This window comes from Apteryx mantelli, chromosome 5 (genome assembly GCF_036417845.1).
Source record: "Apteryx mantelli isolate bAptMan1 chromosome 5, bAptMan1.hap1, whole genome shotgun sequence".
Lineage (NCBI taxonomy): Eukaryota > Metazoa > Chordata > Aves > Apterygiformes > Apterygidae > Apteryx > Apteryx mantelli.
Window position 1 is genome coordinate 44,610,690 of NC_089982.1, and position 22,507 is coordinate 44,633,196.

General features: G+C 40.0%; 2 protein-coding genes across 11 annotated transcripts in view; one reads left to right on the forward strand and one right to left on the reverse strand.

The window, feature by feature from the left end:
- Nucleotides 1-7,270, reverse strand: part of NEK1 (NIMA related kinase 1) — a 50,515-nt gene extending 43,245 nt beyond the window's left edge. For 5 of the 7 annotated variants that reach the window (XR_010884398.1, XR_010884395.1, XR_010884400.1 and 2 more), the window contains exons 1-5: nucleotides 6,734-6,774; nucleotides 4,279-4,427; nucleotides 4,100-4,196; nucleotides 1,770-1,867; nucleotides 97-180 (exon numbers count right to left, since the gene is read on the reverse strand). Coding sequence is in view for 1 of the 7 variants with exons in the window: in XM_067297896.1 (XP_067153997.1) it covers nucleotides 97-180; nucleotides 1,770-1,867; nucleotides 4,100-4,196; nucleotides 4,279-4,395 (396 nt within the window). In the remaining 6 variants the exon portion in view is untranslated. Of the gene's footprint in view, nucleotides 1-96; nucleotides 181-1,769; nucleotides 1,868-4,099; nucleotides 4,197-4,278; nucleotides 4,428-6,268; nucleotides 6,304-6,733; nucleotides 6,775-7,254 lie in introns of those variants that run through there. The other 2 variants (XR_010884397.1, XR_010884396.1) reach the window with 2 other exon arrangements.
- A 985-nt stretch (nucleotides 7,271-8,255) lies between these two features.
- The window catches only part of CLCN3 (chloride voltage-gated channel 3), a 66,343-nt gene continuing 52,091 nt past the window's right edge, over nucleotides 8,256-22,507 (forward strand). For 2 of the 4 annotated variants that reach the window (XM_067297898.1, XM_067297900.1), the window contains exon 1: nucleotides 8,256-8,291. The gene's annotated coding sequence lies outside the window, so the exon portion shown is untranslated. The remainder of the gene's footprint in view (nucleotides 8,292-22,507) is intronic. The other 2 variants (XM_067297899.1, XM_067297901.1) reach the window with 1 other exon arrangement.

The window sequence follows — 22,507 nt, forward strand, 5'->3', positions numbered from 1 at the left end:
CCATAATTTCCCAGCTTATACTATCAAGATTAACATAATCACTTTGAAAGTAAATTAAAAATATATATATATACACACATACACACACCAGCATACCTGTGACTTTATGTCCCGATGCAAGATTTTTCTATCATGTATATGTTTTAGTGCTAAACAGATTTGTACAAACCAGTCCAGAATCTAAATATAAAAAAGAATATGCAACATCAATATCTTAATTTATCTGAAAGCTTCTCCGGTTATTTTTTCCTCAGGATTTTATCAAATCAGTTTTATAATTATAACTCAAAATGTTATCCTCTTCCCACAAACCTGGCTTCATATATATCCTAGAAACATTAAGAATGTAACGCTACTATCACTATAATACAAACACAAACTTCTTATTTTAATGAAAGATACATATTAATCTGTTCAGATATTATTAAACCTGATACTATTAGATTTAATCACATATTATAAAGATAACAAAGGTATGCAATATGAATCTGTTTGGCTATAATATTTAAAACATGGAACTTGTATCCTTAAGATTGTTCTTTTGCTGTAACCAATGCAAAGTCTTCTTATAGTCAATTAGTTAATGAAACAAGAGTCCTAAAAAGCCATACTGATGCTTAGCTTACAGAAATGCTTCTTTTATCTAGTGATTTTTATCTATTTCACCTTTAAAAGAAAAATAGTACAAAGTAGATTTCAATTACAAAAGCAATAAACAACAACAGGCAATTAGAAGACTATAAACAAGCCAACAAAACCGTCATTATTGTGAATTTGTGAAAGTCACAAAATACGAAGAGGCTAACTGCAAAAACTCTTCCATGTGGAATAGCTGTTTCACTTTCACAAATCAAAAGTACATGCATATCAAAATTACAGTAAAATACAAGGTGTAACTTTCAGTTTTCTATTTTAAGTTCTTGTAAATGAGTCCAAATTAGAAAATAAGAAGTTATACAAACTATGTCCAGAAAAGTTTTCATCATTACCCTACTCTGAATACCACCAATAGACCTAAAACAGTCCTAAGCCTTCCCAGCCACAAGTAAGTTGAGATTCTGATGCATTCCTACTGAATGCAAACGCAAAAGCATAGAAACTATTTGTAAACAAGGAAACATATCTCGGTTCTGAACAAAAAATTGAATCCTACATAATCTATTTTTGCTTCGTCTAATTGAATATGTACATAAAATCCTCTCAATTATTCTGGACTGTCTCACAGTATCTCAGAATGTCTCACAGTATCACAGAAAAATCTGTTGGTATAATTCCAACATAGTATCAAATCTTTCTATTGAAAAAGAAACATTTGAATGAAGTAAGTTTCAAATTATTATATTCCATATTATTATAAAGTATGTTATTTTATACCTGGGATAAATAAATAAAAAGAAAAATCAGTATTACAGAACAAAAACCTTGTGCCATAACATCTTATAGGTTTAAAAAACTTCAGCCTGTCCACCCCCTTAGTATTTTTCATTTACCAGATTTAGTTTAGTTTGCAAGAAGTAGCCCCCCCCCCCCTTTTTTTTTTTTTTTTTTTTTTTTTAAGTATCCTACACATACAGACAAAATCTCAGTTAACACACCCTGGATTTCCAGCTAAGCTTTTAGTCATTACTGCGGCTGGCAGCAACAAGAAACACAATTTGGGAACATTCTATACATCTTAAGGAACCATATCTGCCAAATTGAACCAAAATTCTTTAAAGCACATGAAAAGTATTATGCCGCAAAAAGCTATGGCAGCAGTTTGCTGTTACCTGATCCTCAGAAAATAGGATTCCTTTCTGGGCATTTATTTTTTTAAACAGGTCTCCTCCTTCACAGTAATCCATCACAATGTAGAGACAGCCATTTTCTGTAAAACAAAACCCAAAATATTTCAATAAAGAAAAATAACCTCTCTAAGATATCTGAGTATCTTAACGACAACATTTTGTCTCAACATTGGTCACTGAAAAAGCAATTGAGAAATCGAACCTTTTCATATGCAGCTTCAGATATCATTTATTATTCCTTTTTCCAAACTTCAACAAAAAATGCTGTATTTACTCTGAGTTTCACAACATATGTTTCCCATCTTTGATAATATTGGATTACTCAACGTAGAGGGAAAAATGACTTCTACTGAACCATTGCCCCAGAATGAGATTCAAGACAACTATGAAATTAAAGATGTCACTTTATGAATGCAATATAAAAATAATTCTCCGGTCTACTTGCTATTTCAAACATCCATAGATCACCTAGCCCTAAAAATAGATATCTTAAAGTTCTAAATCAGGTAATTGTATTTGCCTGTCTAATTCCTTCTTGCAGTTTTACCTGGACAATAAACACATACTTAGTGCAAGAACGTGGCAATTATCAGTTCTTATACCAGACTTAAAGTTCATTTCAGAAACTGAAGAACAAGAAAGCTTCCAGCAGACAACAATATATGGAAATCAGTATTTTCTCATTTTGAAATAAATTTGGGGAGACCTCCAAAATCAGTTTGAGCACACATAATACATTTATACAAAGTTACAGTTTTCTTCCCCAATACAATCTTTTCAGTTACTGTTGAAAAAAGAGATTAGGCAGAAACAAATGGTAAATTACAAGCATATTGATGAAAATTCTAACATTTCATGAATAGCAACTCAAATAGGCCAGTAAAATACAAGAACGATAGCATTCACAGACTAGGCGTGATTTTGAGAAAAGGTGAATAAGTACACATGATCACACACCACTCAAAAGAAACACCCTTTATGACTATGAAAAGTTAGTTATAACACTAAAAAAAGTAAACAGAGTGAAAAATAATTAAAGTCTCTAAGTCATTTAAACTTCATTTGCTCAAAATGTTTCTAAAATTTGTCTTCCAAAACGTCAACAACAGGACTTCTCATTTGAGCTTACAGTGCTTTGTACCTTGGCTACGCTTTACAATTGGAATTATTTTGAAATGTGATCCTAGGAGTCTGGATTTCTTGCAAACCTACCTCTGCAATAAATTGCTTTTATAAATCAAAACCAGTATGTTCAAAGTCAATCTGCTTCAGCAAGAAAGATGTAGTATGAAGTCTCATGAACTAGGGATTACAGAATCTACCTCATAAAATACAGCAGTCTTAAAGAATAGGCCTCTATTAGAGGGAAGACAGAAGTGTGGATTTATAAAAAGCAACAACCACAGTCTTTTGATTTACAGCATATAATTCTAACTTAATGAGCAGAAAATAAAAACCCAAAATCAAAAGGCATGACAGTCAGCAGAAGGGAAAGAAAGGAGAAAAGAATAATGTTCTTACATGGCATTTCAAATAATATTTAAGTTTTTAAATACTATTTTTAATCCTACGCAGCAGAGCTTTGGGATCTTTTACCTCTTCTGATTATTTCCCACGATATTCACTGTAAAAATGATGTGGAAACTTGCTCCTAAATTTCTTGGTTATCACAACTTCCATACTATCATTGAAAGAAATGATAACCAGGAGAGAACTCCGGGCCACTGATTAAGCAGCTCCTTCCTAAGGATGTCAGTGAATCATCCTTTTTATGAAGCTCTTTCAGTTTTGAATTAAATTGCTCCTTCCCTCATAGCTTGGTAAGGCAAACTAGTAGTCTCATCTATTCTTCCAGCTTTTAAAGCAATGACGTGATTGTACTTACTGAAGACCACATTCTAAGACAACAGACTTTGGGATGAAATTGCTCTTGCTGGGTGATTAATACCTGGATTTAGATCATACTCATATTTAAGATACATAAGTATTCAAGCAATTAGAATAGACCAAAGCATTTAAAGGACATATACTGTGGAGAAACAGAAAAAGATAACCCTTTCACCTAGGCATCAACCAAAATTAAATCATGTAAGGAAGAGACAAGAATGTTTCTATATAATTGTTGCACTCTCTTTTTTAATGTGTTTGAGAATCACAAAAATAATCAGAAAAAACTGAGGCAAGTAATAAAAGGAGGGGAAAATGATTAAAGGGAGAAAAATACAGTGATTTTTAAACTATATGCAATTAGTAGTACACAGACAGTCACTTAATACTATTATTTCAGGTTCTATTGTATTAATTGATCTTACCTTCAAATGACTCCCTATACAGGACTATATTTGGATGTTTCATGTTAGCCAATACAGCAACTTCTCTTCTTGATTCTTCTCTCTCCTTATTTGACATCTTCAGAAGGAAAATAATGATTTTTGAGAATAGGAATATGAACAACAACAAAAAAGGATCAGTAATTAATGATATCACTCACCTTAGAGATGTTTATTTCTTTAATAACGTACTGTTGGCCATTTTCTTTTGCTTTGACCAGAATTGCTTTCCCAAAGGATCCTTCTCCAATCTTCTGCACTTTTATATATTTATCCATAGTTATCTGCTTAAGGCATCCTTACTTGAGTACTAATAAAAAACACACAACAGATTTAGTTAGCTGTACTTAGTCAGTCTTCCAGCCTGCCAGTTCATGTTAAACTTTTTACTTAAAATGTCAACCCATTTATCTCTTTGACTGCATTACGCGCTTAGTACCTTTTCTGTAAATTACCTACTCTTAATCTCACCTCTATTTTTGTACAGTTGACTGAGCTGGTGTAGAGAACTGCTAAACCCAGTTTACCCTTTCACCTTGACAATGACAGAATTTAGTTAGCAATTTTTCATTCAACTTTATCTGGGAAAACTCCCATAGGAATGGAAAAAATTACCTATACATTTATTCTTAAGAAGCACTAAATACAGTATTTTGGAAGTTAATGACTCTAATGAACCAAAAAACAGACTAAATTCAAGAGATGCCCAGTCAAGTTTAGAATCACTATTCAATACAAAAAGGTATGACCTTAATTTTTACTGAAAATTTAAATAATTTACTTTTTCATATCACATAGAAAATAGATTCATTACAAAATGGTGCAAAACAGTATTTGTACTGTATTATATGACTAGTTAGACTGGAAGCTTTTGAGATTAGGCAGCATTGCTTAGCTGAATGTTGATTGTGTTTAAAGTACTATATTAAAAAATCATTTGGTAAAATGAGAGACCTGAGCAAGTTTAAAAGAAGCAATAATCAAACATGGAGGGAAATAGTAAGTGTGATAAAACCCTAAGTGGATTTAACAAAAGTAGACTATGTCAAGCTAATTTCTTCTCTCTCTTTTAACAGACATTTTTATCTTGATGACACAAGAGCTTCAGTTACACATTTGGTAAGGTGAATGAAAAAAATCACTAATAATCAGCAAAATGGAAATTGGGATAAGATCTGTTTAAAAAAAAAAAAAAGTTTTCTCCTCAAATCTGCAAATGACTCAAAGTTAAAGGTACAGCCAATATAGAGAAGAGTCAGGACAGCAAAAAGAATTGGCCATAAAAAGACTAAAATGATAAAAATCAAAACAAATTAATTGGTGGGCTAAAGGGTCATCTTTTCTAGAGTAGAAAGAACTTTCATACCCTGAGGACTGTCAGTTGAAAGAGACAAAAGGTTTCTCAGTTTTTCTGCATCCAAGCCTCACTTAAGAGCACTAACAGTGCTCATACTTTGTTGTGCTTAGCTTCCCTCCACCAAAAGACCTTATTACCGTAGGTTCATACTTAACATCTCAAGCGAGGCTCATCTCACTGATTTAGAATTATTTGTTTTTGTCAGTCAAAAATGACCAAGCACCAGACAAGGAGTTTGCTAAAGATGCTCAGGAAGATGAAGGACCCATACACCATGGGAGTACACCAAAAGGAACAAGCTTCATGAGTATTGCAAAACAAAGCCCGGGAGAGCTGAAGTAATCTTTTGCACAAAACAGAAGATGGGAGTAAAAGATGACTAGGCATAACTATCAGGAAGGAAAAAGTGAAAGAGACAGGACTATACTTTTTTTTTTTTGTCTTGAAGATACATCAAGGCAGTGCAAGTGTTAAGCTGCCCCTAAAATGGAAAAAAAACCCAAAAACTTTGTATCAACATCAATATTATCTTTTGGGCAATGGTAAAACACACAAGGTGGGACACTTTTCATTTCAGGTGCCTTTAATCAAGTTCTCTTGCTACTGCTGCATTATTTACAAAACCAGCTATACTGTACTAAAGCTAAACCAACAGTATTAGATGTAACTTAGGGTGACTGCTGCATGCGACTCTGCGCAAATGTAAACTATCAGCGAGGAGCCTATAGGTGGGAAGCTACAGTTAAGTCAAAAACGACATAGAGCATTGTCCTAGCCAGACTGCTTATTTTTACCTGTGGCACGGGCAACGCGAGCCTCGAGAAAGGACTTCAACACTGACAGGGCGTAGGCTTCCCAAGCCCTGGCCCAGAAGGGTCATTTTATCCACCGGGGATGAACGGGGCTTGTGCGCCGGGGCACGACTCACACCCCGAGGCACCGCGAGCGCCCGCGGCCCCGGCGGCAGGGGGAGCCCCCAGGCCGGGCGCAGGCCGTTACGCCGGGCCGGGCCGGGCCGGGCCGGACTGCACTGGACCGGGCCGCGCCGCGCCGCTCCCCTCAGCCGGGCCAGGCCAAGCCACCGCCCCCACGCGGCCAGAGCGGCAGCAGGGCGAGAGACGCGGCCAGGGACCCCCGCCCCGAGCACCGAGAGCCGCCGCCGCCGCCACCCGCCGCCGCGCAGGATACGCGCAGGATACGCCCAGCGCTGCCCGCGCAGCGCAGCGCAGCGCAGCGCAGCGCAGCGCAGCGCAGCTCACCTCCCCGCGGCGCCCGGCGCTGCCGCGGCCGCTCAATCGAGCCTCACGCCCGCCGCGGGCCCGCCCCCCGCACCCCCATTGGCCGAGGCCGCCCCGGCACCTCAGTCCCTATTGGGCAGCGGGAGCCAAGCCGGAAACAGCAGGCTAGCCTGACCGCCTTCGCGCGGAGCGGCGCGTCACCCTGGTAACGCGGCGGCGGGCGGGGGGGGGTCACGTGACGGGCAGGGCGGGGCGGGGCTGGCGGCGCCCCTGATCGCGCCCGGGCCCGCCGGAGGCGCCCAGGGTCTCGCTGCCGCTCTGAGCACGGCCCACGGGCCACCAGCGTTTCTGCCGCGCCGGTAGGCGACCGGCGTGAAGGCAGCCGTGCCGCTCGCCGTGCGCAGGCGCTTTCTGCTGGAAAGCGTCGACGCCCAGCAGCAAGCGGCAACGGGCTGCTGAGGTTAACGATGGCTATAAAGGTTAACGAGGGAAATAAACAAATGAAATCGCTGTAAAGCTTTCATGAATAAATCGTGGCTTACAGACTGCAAATCCTGGCACTTGTGCTAGGTTTCTTTCCAAAGATTTTCCCCGAGCGAGGTTTGTGCGGGGCAGCTATCCCCGTGGTCCAGTAGGGTCAAAACTTAGGGTCAAAGACAAGTTTTGGGCCAAAACTACCCAGGGGAGTCAGGCTGCCCATAGAAACTTTCTTGAGGTGGAAACATTTACATCTTTTGTTTTCTAACTGAAAGGGTGCGTTTCTAGTATACGTTACAAGTATAGATCTATGATTTATGATGCTCTTTCGAGGTTTCATCCGCTTGTTTTGATTTAGACACGCCTAGGTTTAGCCAGAAGCCAAATGGTATCGTGTAGGTGTCTTCCTGGATGTAGACAGCCAAAACGCGACTCTAGCATCTAACAGGTGAAGTCTGACTGTCCGGCGGTATCACAGTTCCAGCAATCCTGGGCACGCCCACCAGCAGATACTGAGATAGCTGCTTTACCCGGGAAGCTAGCCCCTCCGAGCCCCTCACTCGGTACCGGTGTTCCTGAAGCGTGGGGGTTTCGCGCTCCTCTGCTGCTACGGGCGCTTTCTGCCGCAGCGAGCCGTGACTCAGGCCGGCCTCCCCTCAGACAGCGCCACCCCCGGGAACGCTGGTGCCTCCGCTGCGACCCGGCGCCACGGGGCGATGGAGCTCGATACCTGAGCGTCCTGGAGGCCGGCAGCACCGCGGCGGGGCGGAGAGGCGGTGCAGGGCAGCGCCGCGACCTCCTCCCCGCCACCACCGCGGGGCGCGCGAGTAACGGCTCCCCCGCGGGCGGAAGGCAAAGCGGAACCGCGCCGGCGACGGACCGCCGGAACCGGAAGTAGCGGCGGTCACGCCGGCTGCGGCGGCGCGCGTGCGTGGCAGGAAGCCCCGCCCCCCAGGGCCGAGGGGGCGGGGCCGGCTGCAGGGGCGACGGTTGGGCCGGGGGCCGAGCCGGTGTCCGCGCCGACTGCGCGACCCCGCCCCGCCGCCGCGGGACGATGAGCGAGCGCCTCCCCGGGGAGCAGCAGGCGGCGCCACCCGCGCGGGTAGGGGCGGGGCGGGGCGAGGGGAGGCAGGGCTCGGCTCGGCTCGGCTCGGCTCGGCTCGCCGTAGGGGCCCGGCAGGAGAGGCCGCCGGGCGGCCGGGGAGGGCCGCTCGGTCCTGCCCGCTAGTGCCGGCGCGAGCGGGGCCGCTGCGGCCGGGGGCGGCGGAGCCTCCTGGTGCGACGCGGCCGGGTCACCGCCGGGCGCCGTGGGGCAGCTGCTTGCGCGCTTGTCAGCGGGGGGCGGGAGGGGGCAGGAATGGTGCTGGCAGCGGGCAGCTGGCCGGTATGGTCGGCTTGGACCCTCTGACTTAGCTGCCCCACGCACGCACGCGCAGAAGCGGGGCAGGCAGGGAGGGAGGAGAATTCCCTGTCTTTTTACATAGCGTGTAGGGGTATAAAACACCCCAAACGACTCTTAGATGGGGAAATGGGGTCTTGTACGGCTGGTTAAAATTCTGGCTCCCGCAATTTAGGTCTCTGCCTGATGGTGGTGGTGGGGGAAGTATGGAAACTACTTTTCAGGAGCCCATGCAAGAAAACTTAAAGAAAACAAAAACAAAAACGCTTGTCACCTGATTTAGGTTTTATTAGGTAGCAGTCTCTTGTTGCCATCGGGAAAACTGATGGTCTCTGCAACTTAGAAAATGTTAGGGACCACAAGTGAAGCATCCCACATAAGTAGTGTTAAAATTATTCTTCTTGAGTTAGCTTACTTTGTGTTGACTCACAGATTTGGTTGGTGAGGTTTCAGTCAGACAAGAGAGAGGGTTGTTCTTAGAGCCTCTTAATTAAATGAAGAAGGTGTAGGTCAGCTGAGGTGAAAACCTGGGATTGACTGTACTCTTTCATATTATCTCAGCTACCTGGTTAATCCAAAAAAGGGGAGCTGACTGGACAACAAATATATATCATTTCTCACCTACTGAACAGCTGCAAGTATGACAGTGGAAAAGTTTAATTTCAAGTGCTAGTAGTGAAATATTCAGTGTTGAATAATATATTTGCTGTGTCACACTTGAGAGTACTGAATTAGGTAAAACAGAGCCTAAAAAGAAAATTTGGAATGTTTCTGGTGCTAAACTGTGTTAGACTAGACACATAAAAATATTTCAGGAAAGATGTATTGACATGGTAATCGTCTGGGTTTTAATATTTGCACACCCTTAATCGGGTTGTGGAACCTCTGGAATTTATAGTACAGAGTTTGTAAAGGGAATTAAGTTCATGCTTATTGAAATGTCAGGCACATTGATGCTTTTTGCTTTCAGTTGCCTTTCTTTTTAGTAGAAATGTTACGGGTTTTATGTTCTGTATCCCTTGGCAACATAGATGCTTCTTTGCAAAATGACTACTTGAATGGAAAGAAGTCTTGGTATGACAGATTTGAAAGCAGATACTTATCAATACTGTTTACTTAAAGACACTTCAAAATGTTGTAATGTAAGGTTTTAAAATTTTTTTTATATATTATACAAAACTTCCTGTGTTTCAGTTTGTGTCTGTTGCCTCATGTCCTGTCACTGGGCACCACTGAAAAGAGTCTGGCCCCATCCTCTTGACACCCTCCCTTAAGATACTTGTATAATCCCCTCTCAGTCTTTTCTTCTGCAGGCTAAACAGGCCCAGCTCTCTCAGTCTTTCCTCATAAGAGAGATGCTCCAGTCCCCTAATCATCTTAGTAGCCCTTCGCTCGACTTGCTCCAGTAGTGCCACATCGCTCTTGTACTGGGGAGCCCAGAACTGGACACAGTACTCCAGATGGGGCCTCCCCAGGGCTGAGTAGAGGGGGAGGATCACCCAGATCTCTTCCCAGCAAAACTATTTTTTTTAAATATTGACTTGTAATAAGGACAAGGTTGTCCAAATCCTAAACAAGGAAAGTCTTTCACAGCTTTTACAATCTTTTCTCCCACGATCGTGTTTGTAATTCCTCCTGAGCTCTTTTCTGTACCTAATATTTGTCATGAACTGTTGTTTCAATAATCTGAAAGAGATAACCCACTCTCAGTGGGCTATTCAATGAACAGCTGGGTCTGGCTATATGGTATATGTTCTTCCATTCACGGAATATATGCTTTTGTTTTTTTTTTTTTTCTTCACACTTTGTTTCAGGACTTTTGTGTGTGTCTTGCCCTAGTACTTGAATAGCTTTAAATGTAAGAATAGTACCATTTGTGTGTTTGCAGAATTGGATTCTCTGAATGTAAACAGACTCTAGATTGCATGTTCTTGAACTTCTTGCTTGGTACTGTCTGCAACAGTACCCAGATCATCTCTGAATCAGGTCAGTAGTGGCAGCAGTCATGTGCACTTAAGCCTGCTTATACATTCTCCCTGCTCATTTTACCCAAACTAAGATCATAACTTTATACCTGCATGCTCTGAATGCAGATCCCCAAATCTGTGCTCCCTGCATCAATCTTTTTCTTGTTAGAATCTGTGCTTTTGGATTCCCTGTCGGCTGACTTCCTGAAGTTTTTAATGTGTTAGGCCATCTATTTACCTGTGCTCATGAATATGAGGACTACAGCTCCAGGCTCTGCAGCACAGCACTTTGTGCTTATTTATATACCAGGGTTTGGAAACTTCTGATGAAGATGGTCAGAATGCTAGAAAATTGACAATTAAATTTTCTGTAGCTATTTAACTTGAAACTTGGTTTTGAATTTTGGGAGCCTTTATAAAAGGTGATCTGTGAGAATGATGTTTATCAAAAACACCACTCATTTAAATTGATTCTGGTAAGAGAGTATGTAAACAGACTAAAAATATGTAGTTGGTTGGGGCATGTGTTCTGCTTTAAAAAGGTCAAAACTTGGAAAACAATTCAAAACTTTGAGATAATGGCTGCACTTAGGGCTTAGAAGCTCAAGATACAACAGAGTTGGCAGATTTTTTCTGCTGCTTCATGCATAATAGAAAGGATTAACAGTCAGAGCACTTAAAGTAGCTGTAAATCTGTTTACATATGGAGCATCCTTATTTATTTGTATTATGTACCAAATAGTGTTGAATATGTGCGCCTGGAAATGAAAAGGAAGAAGAGAGTTTATAACTTCATAGTATGTGCTAGAGTATTTCTTTTTTTTTTAAACATTGTGTAGAGAGTCATAATATATTCTTTCCCCTCAAACTTCCTAGACTAGCTTTTTTTTTTTTTTTGGTTTGCTTTTTGATTATGCTTTCTAGTTACAGATATAGACTCCATACTCACTTTGGGAGGGAAAGGAGGAATAGTGAATGAATAAGTGAATTAAGTTCTGTCCTAAAGCATAAATCCTTTGGTGAGGATAACCCTCACTGTTACTTTTTCTTATTTTCTTGGTAGATTTTTATAAATTTATTTAAAAAGCTCATGAATGAGAAAGTACTTAAACTTGCATGTTGAGTTTTTACATTGAAATATGTAATACAATATAATGAAGAAACATCTTGTAAGTCAAATGGTAAAAATATAAGTTGACTTCAGTAATACATTTAAATTAGATACAGCTGCTGAAGTGACTTAATGTTTTGACATTCTGCCAGTTAATTCACACACTTATTCACCTAAAAGATAAGTTTGTGTTTCAGTTCATTCCACCTCTATCTCCAAATTATTCTCTGCCAGATTTGTTGGGTTTTGATGTTTACCTGTAGTTCTTAATCTACTGCAGCTCTTCCCCAGAGGTTTTCATTATTAATTTCTCCTGTGTACATGTCAAAAAAAAAAAACAAAAAAAACCCACCCAAACCAACCCAACAACAAAAGACCACAAACCTGTTCTTCATATGCTCCCAAACTTTTTCACTTTCTGGTTCTGAAAAGTGAATCTACGGATTTCCAGAGGGATGATTCTAGGAAAGAAAATTGAAGTTTTTTTTTCCTTGGACTTTTTGCTGCTTGTTTTGCAGAAAACTTCTGTCAGACCTGATATGGAACACTACAAGAATGAGTAAACACTTGTAGTTATTACAGCAGGGCAATCAAATGGCACGAACAGATCAGCCTCACAGACCTACCAGCTCTCTTCTATGTTTCGGGCTGAGACATTAATATTCTCTTAAATTCCCCAATGAGGCTTGTAAGTCTGCAGAACGCTTGAGGAGACTTAACAGTCTGAACCCTGAATATTCCTGTTATTACCAAAAAGTTACAAAAATCTCAGTATTTATTTCTAACAAATTAAAAAACCTTTTGATTCTTTGGCTAGATCGAGAGACATATATATGTGTGCGCGTGTGTGTGTGTATATATATATGTTTTAATAAATTTAATCTATGAACCCAGTGAACTGATCTCATTTTTGTTGGTATGTAACATATATTTAAGATAACTGACCTTCTTTTGTACTCTGTTAATGAGAGGCCTTTCATTAAAGTATTATTGAATCTTTTTTCCATAATTTTCAAAGCTAAAGATCTCACAAGAAACAGCTTTTTTTCCCCCTAGAATACCCACTTTGATTCGTGCTTTCAACTTTGTAACTACATTTAACAATAATAATTAGCCTTCAGATTCTTCTGCCACAAATTTGCCTTCCATTTCTAAAGCCTGACAAAGTAGGCACAGTTTTAGAAGTTGTATTTGCCTACTAGCCAACTAAGTTTTACAGATGGAGAGAAAAATATTTAAGTGAGGGAACTTGCTGTGCATTCAGAAGTGTTAATACACTTGCTCTTCAGTGCATACCTCACTTTTAGAGGTGTCTGGGGCTTTACTGCCCCCCCCTTTTTTCCCCTTAAGGTGGATCATGTTGGTTAGTCTATGTGTTTGTCTTATAAAAACGAAACAAGCAATAAACAGTCTTATTTGTTAACTTATGAGTTTCACAGATCTATTTTGACAGCTCTTTTTTTTCCCAGCCTTTGGAGCAGACCAAAATGGTAATTGGTAGCAGGTGGAGATGCTGTTTTTACAGAAACAGGGGTGCTGCTTCTGCCTTCTTAGTTACAGCGGGAAAGGTCAGCCACCAGCCAGATACAGCTGTTGATTGCAGATCACTTCAATCCTTCCTTGCATTGCTACCCTAACGCTGCTGCTGCTCAAGAGGATTGACAGGGAGGCTATTGTCAGGACTCCTCAGCCTTGAAGTATGAGTAGCTCTACAAATTGTATCTGCTAGACAAACCAAGAACAACAACCCTTTTTTTGGTGACTGAATACTTCTTATTTGTAATGAGAGTACAGAGAATGGGTCCCTCATTAGCTGGTATGTTCTTCACTTTTAAGTTTTAAAATCAGTGGTGGGGGAAGGCATGCCTCCAGGGAGAGTAAGTAAACAGGAACCACCAGGGGTCCCCACATGATTTCCTAAGCAATAGTAGTTTCTGTAGTATTTCAAAGAACTGTGTAGGGTTTTTTCTTGATGTCAGAGGCTACAATGTGTTTATGAAGAAATCAGAAGTCAGTACAAAGACCTTAATCTTTGCTAGCTGCTGTTATCAAGATGATGTTTATAATGAAACTTGGGATGATGCTGGGGTTTTTTTTGTTTTTTTCAGATAACAAATTTACAATCTTGAATTAATATTTTTGTCTCTCAAGGATGAATACTTTTCTTGTGCCCCTCTTTCTGCTAGAGTCAGTGGTCTCATGTGCTTTTTATCTTGGCTCACAGAGCCTCTTTGCTGTGATTGTCTCTTATTTGCTTTATCTTAAGGTTTCTTCCTTCCTTCCTTGGGTATTTTGAGGTCATTCAGATATAAATGGGTTGAACTCAAGTGAAGCTTACTGAAAGGCACCTAACTCAGGTGTGATCAGAGGCAATCGTAAATTTAACAATCTGTGTGCATAGCTAAGGATTGTCCAATGCATTTGCCTGAAATGATAAAGAAATGTATAAATAGCAAGACTGCTAGTCAATCCGGTGTTGTATGGAAGCTCTGCATCACTGTCTGTGTACCCTTCCAATGACTGCAACACTGGTTTACATTCAAAAGGAGCAAAATCTTCTAAAGACTGTAAAGAGGATGTCATACGCTGTTGCCTCGAGCAAAGGAGAATAGGCAGTCTCTTGACTGAACAGAAAATGAATGTGATGGCCAAAGACTCAACAGGCAAAAGTTATGTTATCTACAGTGGAATCTACAGTAACAGGTCTTCTGATCCTTGGGAAAAGGACTTTGGGTTTTACCTTTTGCTTGTCTTAAGGAATTTGTGTTCTTCTCTTTTGAATCTGGTCACAGAAGGAACACAAGTGATTTTTCATAAGGTGGGGTGGGTTTTTTTTGTTTGTTTGTTTGTTTGTTTGTTTTTGTTTTTTCTTTTTTTGCTAAGGGAACTCCCCCTCTTTTCTTTCCTGGACAGAATACTTGCAGCTGTAGCTGCTGAATCATTAGTTTACAAACTAATACCATACCTCATGTGTATTTCACACTTGCACCAAAGTGGCAGCCATAGGCACAGTTGTTCACCATGTCTTAGCTAAGGATCGATACTTACCTATGAAACTTAAGCTTTTGGCTAATATTTGCTTTTATACTTAATCTAGGTTCGTGCTAAGGGATTATGGGTTTGGGGGGGATATCTGCCCCACCCCCATCCCCATGAAACCTACCAAAAGATCTTAATCAGGCATTTAGCTGCTTACAGCTCTGCCTGTGTGGGAGAACTACTTTAACTGTGCTAGCAGAGCTGTTTCTAATGCATCAGTGAGCCAGGTTATTTTAGTAAATTCAAATCTGAGTTTGCTGCTAATCTAGCTATTTTTTTATTGGAATAAACTAAGGAGTATTCACACCAGTAACTTGGTACGTATAAAAGAAGCAAGCCATTCCAGCAGGCAGGCTGATATCTTTGTGCCAGCTGGTAATGTAAAACCCTTCAGCTGCCACAGCTGTGCGTTGCCTTAGCAGTTAAGACATTTTAGAGAGTGGAGCTGAAGTAATTTCAAATATTTTATGCAAGCTAAAGTCAAATAACCCTTATGTTCGGAGTCATATGATTAGAAACATGAGTTCAGTATTCACTCTGTAATTAGGCTGGTAGCTCTCAGTCTTTTTTTTTTTGAAGCTGAGAAGATAAGAAAATATCAAAATTGAATATTGTTGACTGTTTTTGTGAGGAGCAGATAGTGGTGGTATTCTGTATTGGTATGTATAATAAAAGTGAAAACTTCTCAGACCTTTATTATATTGAGCTTTCATAACTGAGAGAATACTGGGATTCAGTAGAACCTGGAAAGTAGGTCTGAATACTCTTTTCTAATTACAGTTTAAAACTAAGAGATTATATGAGTGCTTTACAAAGTATTATCTTTTCATATAGTTTTGTTTGTTGTACTTGCCCTTGTTTTCTTTTCTGTCTGAAGAATGCTTGAATATGTGTCTTTTTTTTCCATGAACATTAATTTTATTCTGTCAGTACCTGTTAATGGAACTACAATAGATCTTTATATATATTTTTGGAAATCAGCTTTTTCTGTTCTATTCCCAGAGTGCCTACTACATAAACTCAATTAGATGGTAGTTAATATTTTTAAACTCAAGTAACTTCAGTTAACTGGTTGTGCTCCTTTGTGACAATACTGTATATTTTATATGTGATCTAAAAATGGACTGAGATCCTTGCACTTTTCTCATTAAATAGCTATAATAGGAGCAGTTCTGTTCCTGAGGTCAATTAAGATAGTTTCAGATTTTTTTGGGGGGGGGGGGGGATGTTACAAAGAAGGATCTTCTGTTCTTTTATTTTCGTCAGGTTACCACAGGCATTCCTTAGTTTTAATCAGTTTGGCTTCTTGAGTATCCTTAATTTTAGTGGGCTAGTCTGACTTGGGAAAATTCAGGAAAACTGCTATTTCTCCCATCATCTCTTCCCTATTCTTCAAAGTATAGTTGGAAGAGCAGGATTTTGAGCCTTTTTATGAAGAAATGCTCTGCTAGTGATCTAAAAATTACAATGAGAAATTCCTCTCAATTCGTTCTTTCTTTTTCCAAACCTGAGGTTTGGAAGATAAATGACATTAGGGTTGTCTTTAACTGTCTTCATGTGATAGGCAAAATAAATAAATAAATGGAGGCCAGATGTGCTGGATTTTTCTTTTCTTTACTTATGATCTTGAAATTTTATTTAAAAAGTGTTGTCCCTTCTGTATAAACTTTTTTTCTGTTGAGCAGCACCAATCTCAATGTAAGGGTGAATAAGTCTAATGGTTATAATAATTTCTGAATACCACTTGGCCAGGATGTAAAGAGAACATCTCCAGATGCCTCTGCTGATGGGATTAAATAATAGACCTCACTATGGAAGTGATGGGACATTTTATTTTTAAAGAGTTGTTGAGACTCAGTACAGATCCATTCAGTGTCTTCTGCTTTTCAGTAAAATGGGAATGACAGCTGCTTAACTTAGACATCTCTTGAATCATCAAGTAAAGCTCATAACAAAACGGATGTGTTTGACTGTAAAACAGTCATCTACAAAGCTGTACACATACCAGAGTGTTTTGTTTTGGCAATATTGAGATTTGACACATCCAATAAAACCAAAATATTTCAGTATTTTCAAATTGAAAGTCGTCTTGGTGTTGTAGGTCCAGCACCCCCCCCCCCGAATGTTTTTACCAGGCACAGAATTTTAAACGAAACAAGAAATGTTGAAGCTTTGGAACTTGGGAGACAAAAAACCAAAAGCTTTATCCAGCTTCATTAGAGGAAAAGAAGCTGCAGACCTGTTTTGAATGACTAGCTTTTCTTTGTATCCGCAATGAAAGTGGGAATGTAATTTTGAGGCTGGTGAGGCTGAGGGTGAAAGAGTAAACAAAATTTGGCCTTTGTATTAAAAATTTTGTGAAAGGCTTATTTCTGAGTGCAGGAGGAGTTCTTGAAGAGCATGCTTATTAAAAAAAAATGCTGGCAATGCACTATTTTTGAATTACCATAATACAGAGCGTTTGGAATTAAGAGTTCAAGGCAGTTCTTGACTGCTTCCATCTTTCGGACAGGAGTTCTGACATACAAATGGGGTGTACTGTGTCTGGAGAATGTCTTTATCATCTCATTCTTTGTCCTTTCTTAAAGTCTATGGTATTTTTATATAACTTTTTTTAATAAGACAATGTGTATAGAGTTCCTGACTGCTTTATAACACGTATCACTTGGTTCTTACCAGTTAAAACAGTTGCAATCTTAGCATTTTTTTCCAGAATTTCCAGCAAATGACTCAAATGACTATTGCTATCATTGCACTTTGTCTAATATAGAGCACACTCCTATGTTTAAAGATGGTGTTCTTAACCATATGCTAAGTTTCTTTGTGAATTTCATCCGCTCTGTGGTTTTTATAGTATTTTCATAGTATTTCTCACTGGGTACTGTCCTCTTGCAGGTTTTGCAGGAATGAATGTGTGAGTTAGGGGACAGATCACTGCCTTTTCACTCTTAGTTATTAGTACTGAATACAAAAAAATAGATGATATGCTAATTTTTGTATTTATCAGGACTCTTCTCGGTTTGGGAAAAAGCTTTTGCATTCACAAGGTAAATTTTCAACATTGTGCTCTATGGCCTTTCCTATTTCTATAGGACAACAAAGCACGTATCAGAGATTCACAAACTGCTCAGATAATCTGATTTGCAGGACATTTGTTGCCAGGCCCCTTTTTGTGCTGCTGTCAGCTGCAGGGGGACTGCACTTCGCTGCACTGGAAGTGGCTGCCTCGGCTGGCTCCCTCAGCTGACTCGCCTCTCTGACCTTTCATTCATAGAACTTGAAAGATAAGCAGGATGTCTTGTATTTGGGAGCAGAAAAAGCCTGAGGTACTAAACTGTGCAGAAAACCATAATAGCCTTACAGACTTTTTCTATTATAAATGTAGCCGTTTCTGTGCTGTTATAAATGCAGTGCAGGCAGGGACTGCTTTGTATTTGATCTTACAAAATTTGATATACTTGTATGTATGCTTACCGCTTTCTTGCCTCTCCCCAGTTGTAGCAGCTAAGACATCTGGCTTTAATTAGCTGTCTGGGCTTTTTTGGTTGTAATTGTTTGTGTCAGGCTTTTCTGTTAACGTGCTTTGTAGAAGAGTTCTGATGGTTCAGAATGTCCTAGAAATAGGGCAGTAATGAAAGCGCAAAGGTTTAGTTGCACCTTTTGCCCATTGCGATCTCTTCATAGGAGATCTGGACGTATGTGCTGAGTGAAAGTCCTTCCATGTGTCAAAAGCCCCCGCTTACTGTTTAGATTTCCTTTCTTTATTCTTACAGTGCATTGCTTCGCTATCTTCCCTTTTTCAAAGATGATCTGAAGCATTTTTGAGTGGCCGTCTTCTGAGGTATCTGAACTGGACTCTGGGTCAAAGCTATGATACTTCCTAGAAACATGTAAAATCTAGTATCTTTAATGTTCTCAGCTAGCTTTTGTAATCTCTCCTGGATTTGTGCAGTAATCCAAGTTGAGAAAAAGTTTATTACTTAAATATTTACTGCAGCTAGCAGTTGCTGAGAGTCTGCTCCTCCCCCCCCCCCCCCTCCACCCCAGATATTTGGTTTGGCTAGCATTCAAACAGTGTCTTTTTCCCCATTTGAAACTTATCTCAGCTAACTTCCATCTGTCCTCACTGGTCTTCTAGTGCCTATTAGTGCCTATTATTTAGTGCCCTAGTGCAGGGAATTTGGCATTGTAAAAGTAGCAGGGTGATTGTTTAATTCTCGTTCCTCCGTGCTCCCTCCTCGCAGCTCCATAGGATTTTGTGCAGGATCTCTTGTAAGAATGCAGTCTTCCAGAACCATGAAGGATAATCTGCCTCAGGCTGCATCAGGCAGCACATTACAGCTCTTCTGGCTGTTCCCTGGCTCCTTTTCTCTGGAACTGCCATTCCCCAGCAGTCTGTTTCTGAGGAGGAGTCTACTCTGTGCCCATACCACTCTCTTTCCTTTGCTCAGGCTAGCCAGATGTCTTGTCCACTAACAGTGTTTTAAGGTCATATGAACTATACTTTCAAACTTTCTTGACTCAAACACTTAACACAGGTTGTTAAGATCCCTAACTTTGTATGGCAGTTTAGTAGTTTGTTAAACAAGCCCTTTTCACTTAAAGGCACAAAAATAAATTTGCTGTAGGTAGACCTAAGCTGTTTTTATTATTTTTCTTTTAGTCATAGGTAAAGATGGTAGACAATTAGTGATTCGCATGTCCTCAAGAAGTAAAATTTTCATCTTACATGAAGCTTATTGAATAGTTAACATTCTGTTGTTGTTCCCTGCATTCCTGCTGTGACTACATGCTGCTGTAAGACAGTAATCTGTATTACTATGTCAGATATGAAGCAGTTGATGCACTTGACTCTCTGGGATTGCAGAGTATGAATGCACAATTAATTCTTAAGAATCTTAGTTAAGGTCCTCAAAACGAATGGCTCTGGTGTTACAGCTTTTGCTTCATTGTTGTGATTTGTCAGCAGTAATACTTTTGCATTAGGAGACATGTAGTGTTTCAAAACAAGAATAGAAGGCCTGTAGTATCATGCTGTATCATGTAACAGGAAGCACGTGAGTGCCAGAGGAGTCAGCATGTGGGATCATGTTTGTGCAGTGGTGACAGAGAGGTTCTTCACGGTACAGTTGATCTGGCTCTGGAGAATCTGTTGCTTTTTGTCTGTCAGTTCCTGACCAACTAGTTAACTTTTCTCTTCCATTGTAGACAAGGCTGAAAGCATTTAATCAATTATTGGAAGATTTAATATCTGTAATCCCCTGCTATGGCATTTCTCATTTAAAGTTCTTAAAAGGACATCCAAAAGGAGAGTTGTTTCTTATTCTAAATAACAGGTCTGTAGCAAGATGAACCAAAGTTGAACAGTTTAATATAAAGAAAACAATACACTACCTGTTTTTTGAAAAGGAGACATTTACAGTGTTCCACCATTATACTGTAATAAATATTTCTCCCCAAAATTACAAGAAAATATATTTTTATTAGGTGAAAAAAATTGTGGCTTCCAAATTTGGTACAATACTTTAAAGATTAAGCAGGCTTTAGTCAGTATGCATCTCAACAAAGTGTTGATTATAGAATTCACTACTTGTGGCTCCTTGATTTGCATCTGGTAACACTACAGAATCAACTCCCACTGAGCTCAAGTAATTGTTTTTGATAGTTGTGGTTTTGTCTGTAGATTACAAGAGATATATTCTTATTTTTGCACACAAACATAAAGGCTATCCAAGAGTTCTTGCAGCAGCTTGAATGTTGAGGTTGGAGGCCTGGGACTGACACAAAAGTAGTGGTACTCTTGGGGTCTGAATTTGCTACCACTTTGTAGTTTTTGTTAAATTTAAAAATAACTTTTCATTATTTCTAACTAAACTGTTGTCTGTCTGAAGCTTGTTAATTGTTTTCTGTAGTAAAGATTAGTGCATAATTGACAAAAATAAGCTATTTTAAAAAGTCAGATATACTATAGAAAGAACACAGAATAGATTAAAAACTTGCACTATGGTACTGTTTGCTTTTGTGTCTTACAGTTTTGTCTTTCAGTGATAGTGTTACTTTTATAGGTAAGGCAAGAAGGTTTTTTTTTTCTTCTTACGGACCTGATCGGAGTGTAGGAAAAATTAGGTGGATGTAAATGTTACATAGCTTCTCCTCAAGCAAGAGGACTAACTGTCAGATTAAAGCCTGGAATATCATTTTTTGTTGCATGCGACAGGTGGAGGAAGATGACAAACAGTGCAGACAGTGAGTGGAAACACTAGGTGTCACGCTGTCATGCTATGAAGGTTCGATAGCAACGACTGAGACAGTAATGTAATAATAATAAAAAAGATGTTTATTTCCTCACACAAGTTCTTGGATTAGTAACACCCATTAAAATAATGCGATTACTAACTTAGGAAGGATAACACAAAACCATCAGTTACTAATTTAGAAAGGATAACCTGAAACCGTCGATTACTGCATTATTAATTGGAAGGACTGCTTATCCCTGCTTGAAAGCTTTCTTGTTCACTCTCCTAGTGAGAGGGCTCTCAACCTCGAGGAGTTCCCTTCACCCAGCGTCCCAGGAACAGGGGAGGGGGGGGATACTCACGGTCCAGCCGGAGAGGATGATCAGGTCACGTTCCCGTCCCTGCCCAAACTCTCCTAGCTGCCAAGCCTCTTTTTATACGGCTGGGGCTCTGGGCAAACACTGCTTTTGCCGACTTTTAGCAAGTTTCGCAACCACAGGACTGTCTGTTTGTCTGCTCGGGAGGACCCTGCTAGCGAGGCAAGACCACAGCACCTCCGTATTGCTTCTTCCCTCCGCGCGGGTCCGTGCGGATTCCAGGTGGCAGACTTCACTTCTGCAGTCTTGTTAATGCTGCCATTCCGCAGCCTTGCGCATGTCAGTCCTTGCGCATATCGGTTGGCAGACGACTTTAGTCCTGTTAAGTCCTCTGTTCAGCAGCTTTGCGCACGTCAGCTCTTGTGCCCATCAGTTCTTCTGCATATCAATTGACAAACTTCAGACCTGTTAACTCCTCACTCGCCTGTCACTAGGATTATTCTAGGAAGTCCAGGTTTCTCAGTTTAGCTGTGTTGTTTGGGACTCCCATTTATAATAGCACCCAACTGATGTAGGCAGAGGGATGTCAACGGGACCTTCTTGGAGCATAATAGTAAAATTGTTGGACTGTTTGTGAACAGATTTTTTTGGGGGGGAGGGGGGGGCATGTTTTTTCTAGGTACTCTGTTACTGGGAATACCAAAAATTGTGTGACAAGTTATACCTGTTGAACAGTTTAAGGTATAGTTTCTGAATAAATTACAAATCATGATTTGGTATATTTGGGCTGAAATGGAGATACTTCCACTGCTTCCGCATATAAACAGCTCTGTTTTCAAATAGGATATGCTTCCTCATATGACAATGTGACACTTTCCTGACCATTCGTTAAGAAGCTTTTCTCAGTGCCTGTAAAATGGTAGAAGATTAAGAAGAATTTTAACATGAGGAAGAATGGAAGAAATTTATTTCAAGAGTATGCTTGAAATTGTAAATATATATATATATATAAAAAATATATATATATTAATGAAATGAAAATGGGCCAAGTCAAAGGGGTCTATCTAGCCCAATAGCAGATCTCTAGGAGAAGAAAGAAAGAACAGAATAAGCATATATATTGCTCTCCTAGCCTCCAGCATTCCTACTAGAGGTGCTGTCTGTAATAGCTTCTGATGTTTTTTTTTCCCCTATGAATTTCTCAGGCTGCTTTATGAACCAGTGTATACTTGTGCAAAATGGCAAAGAA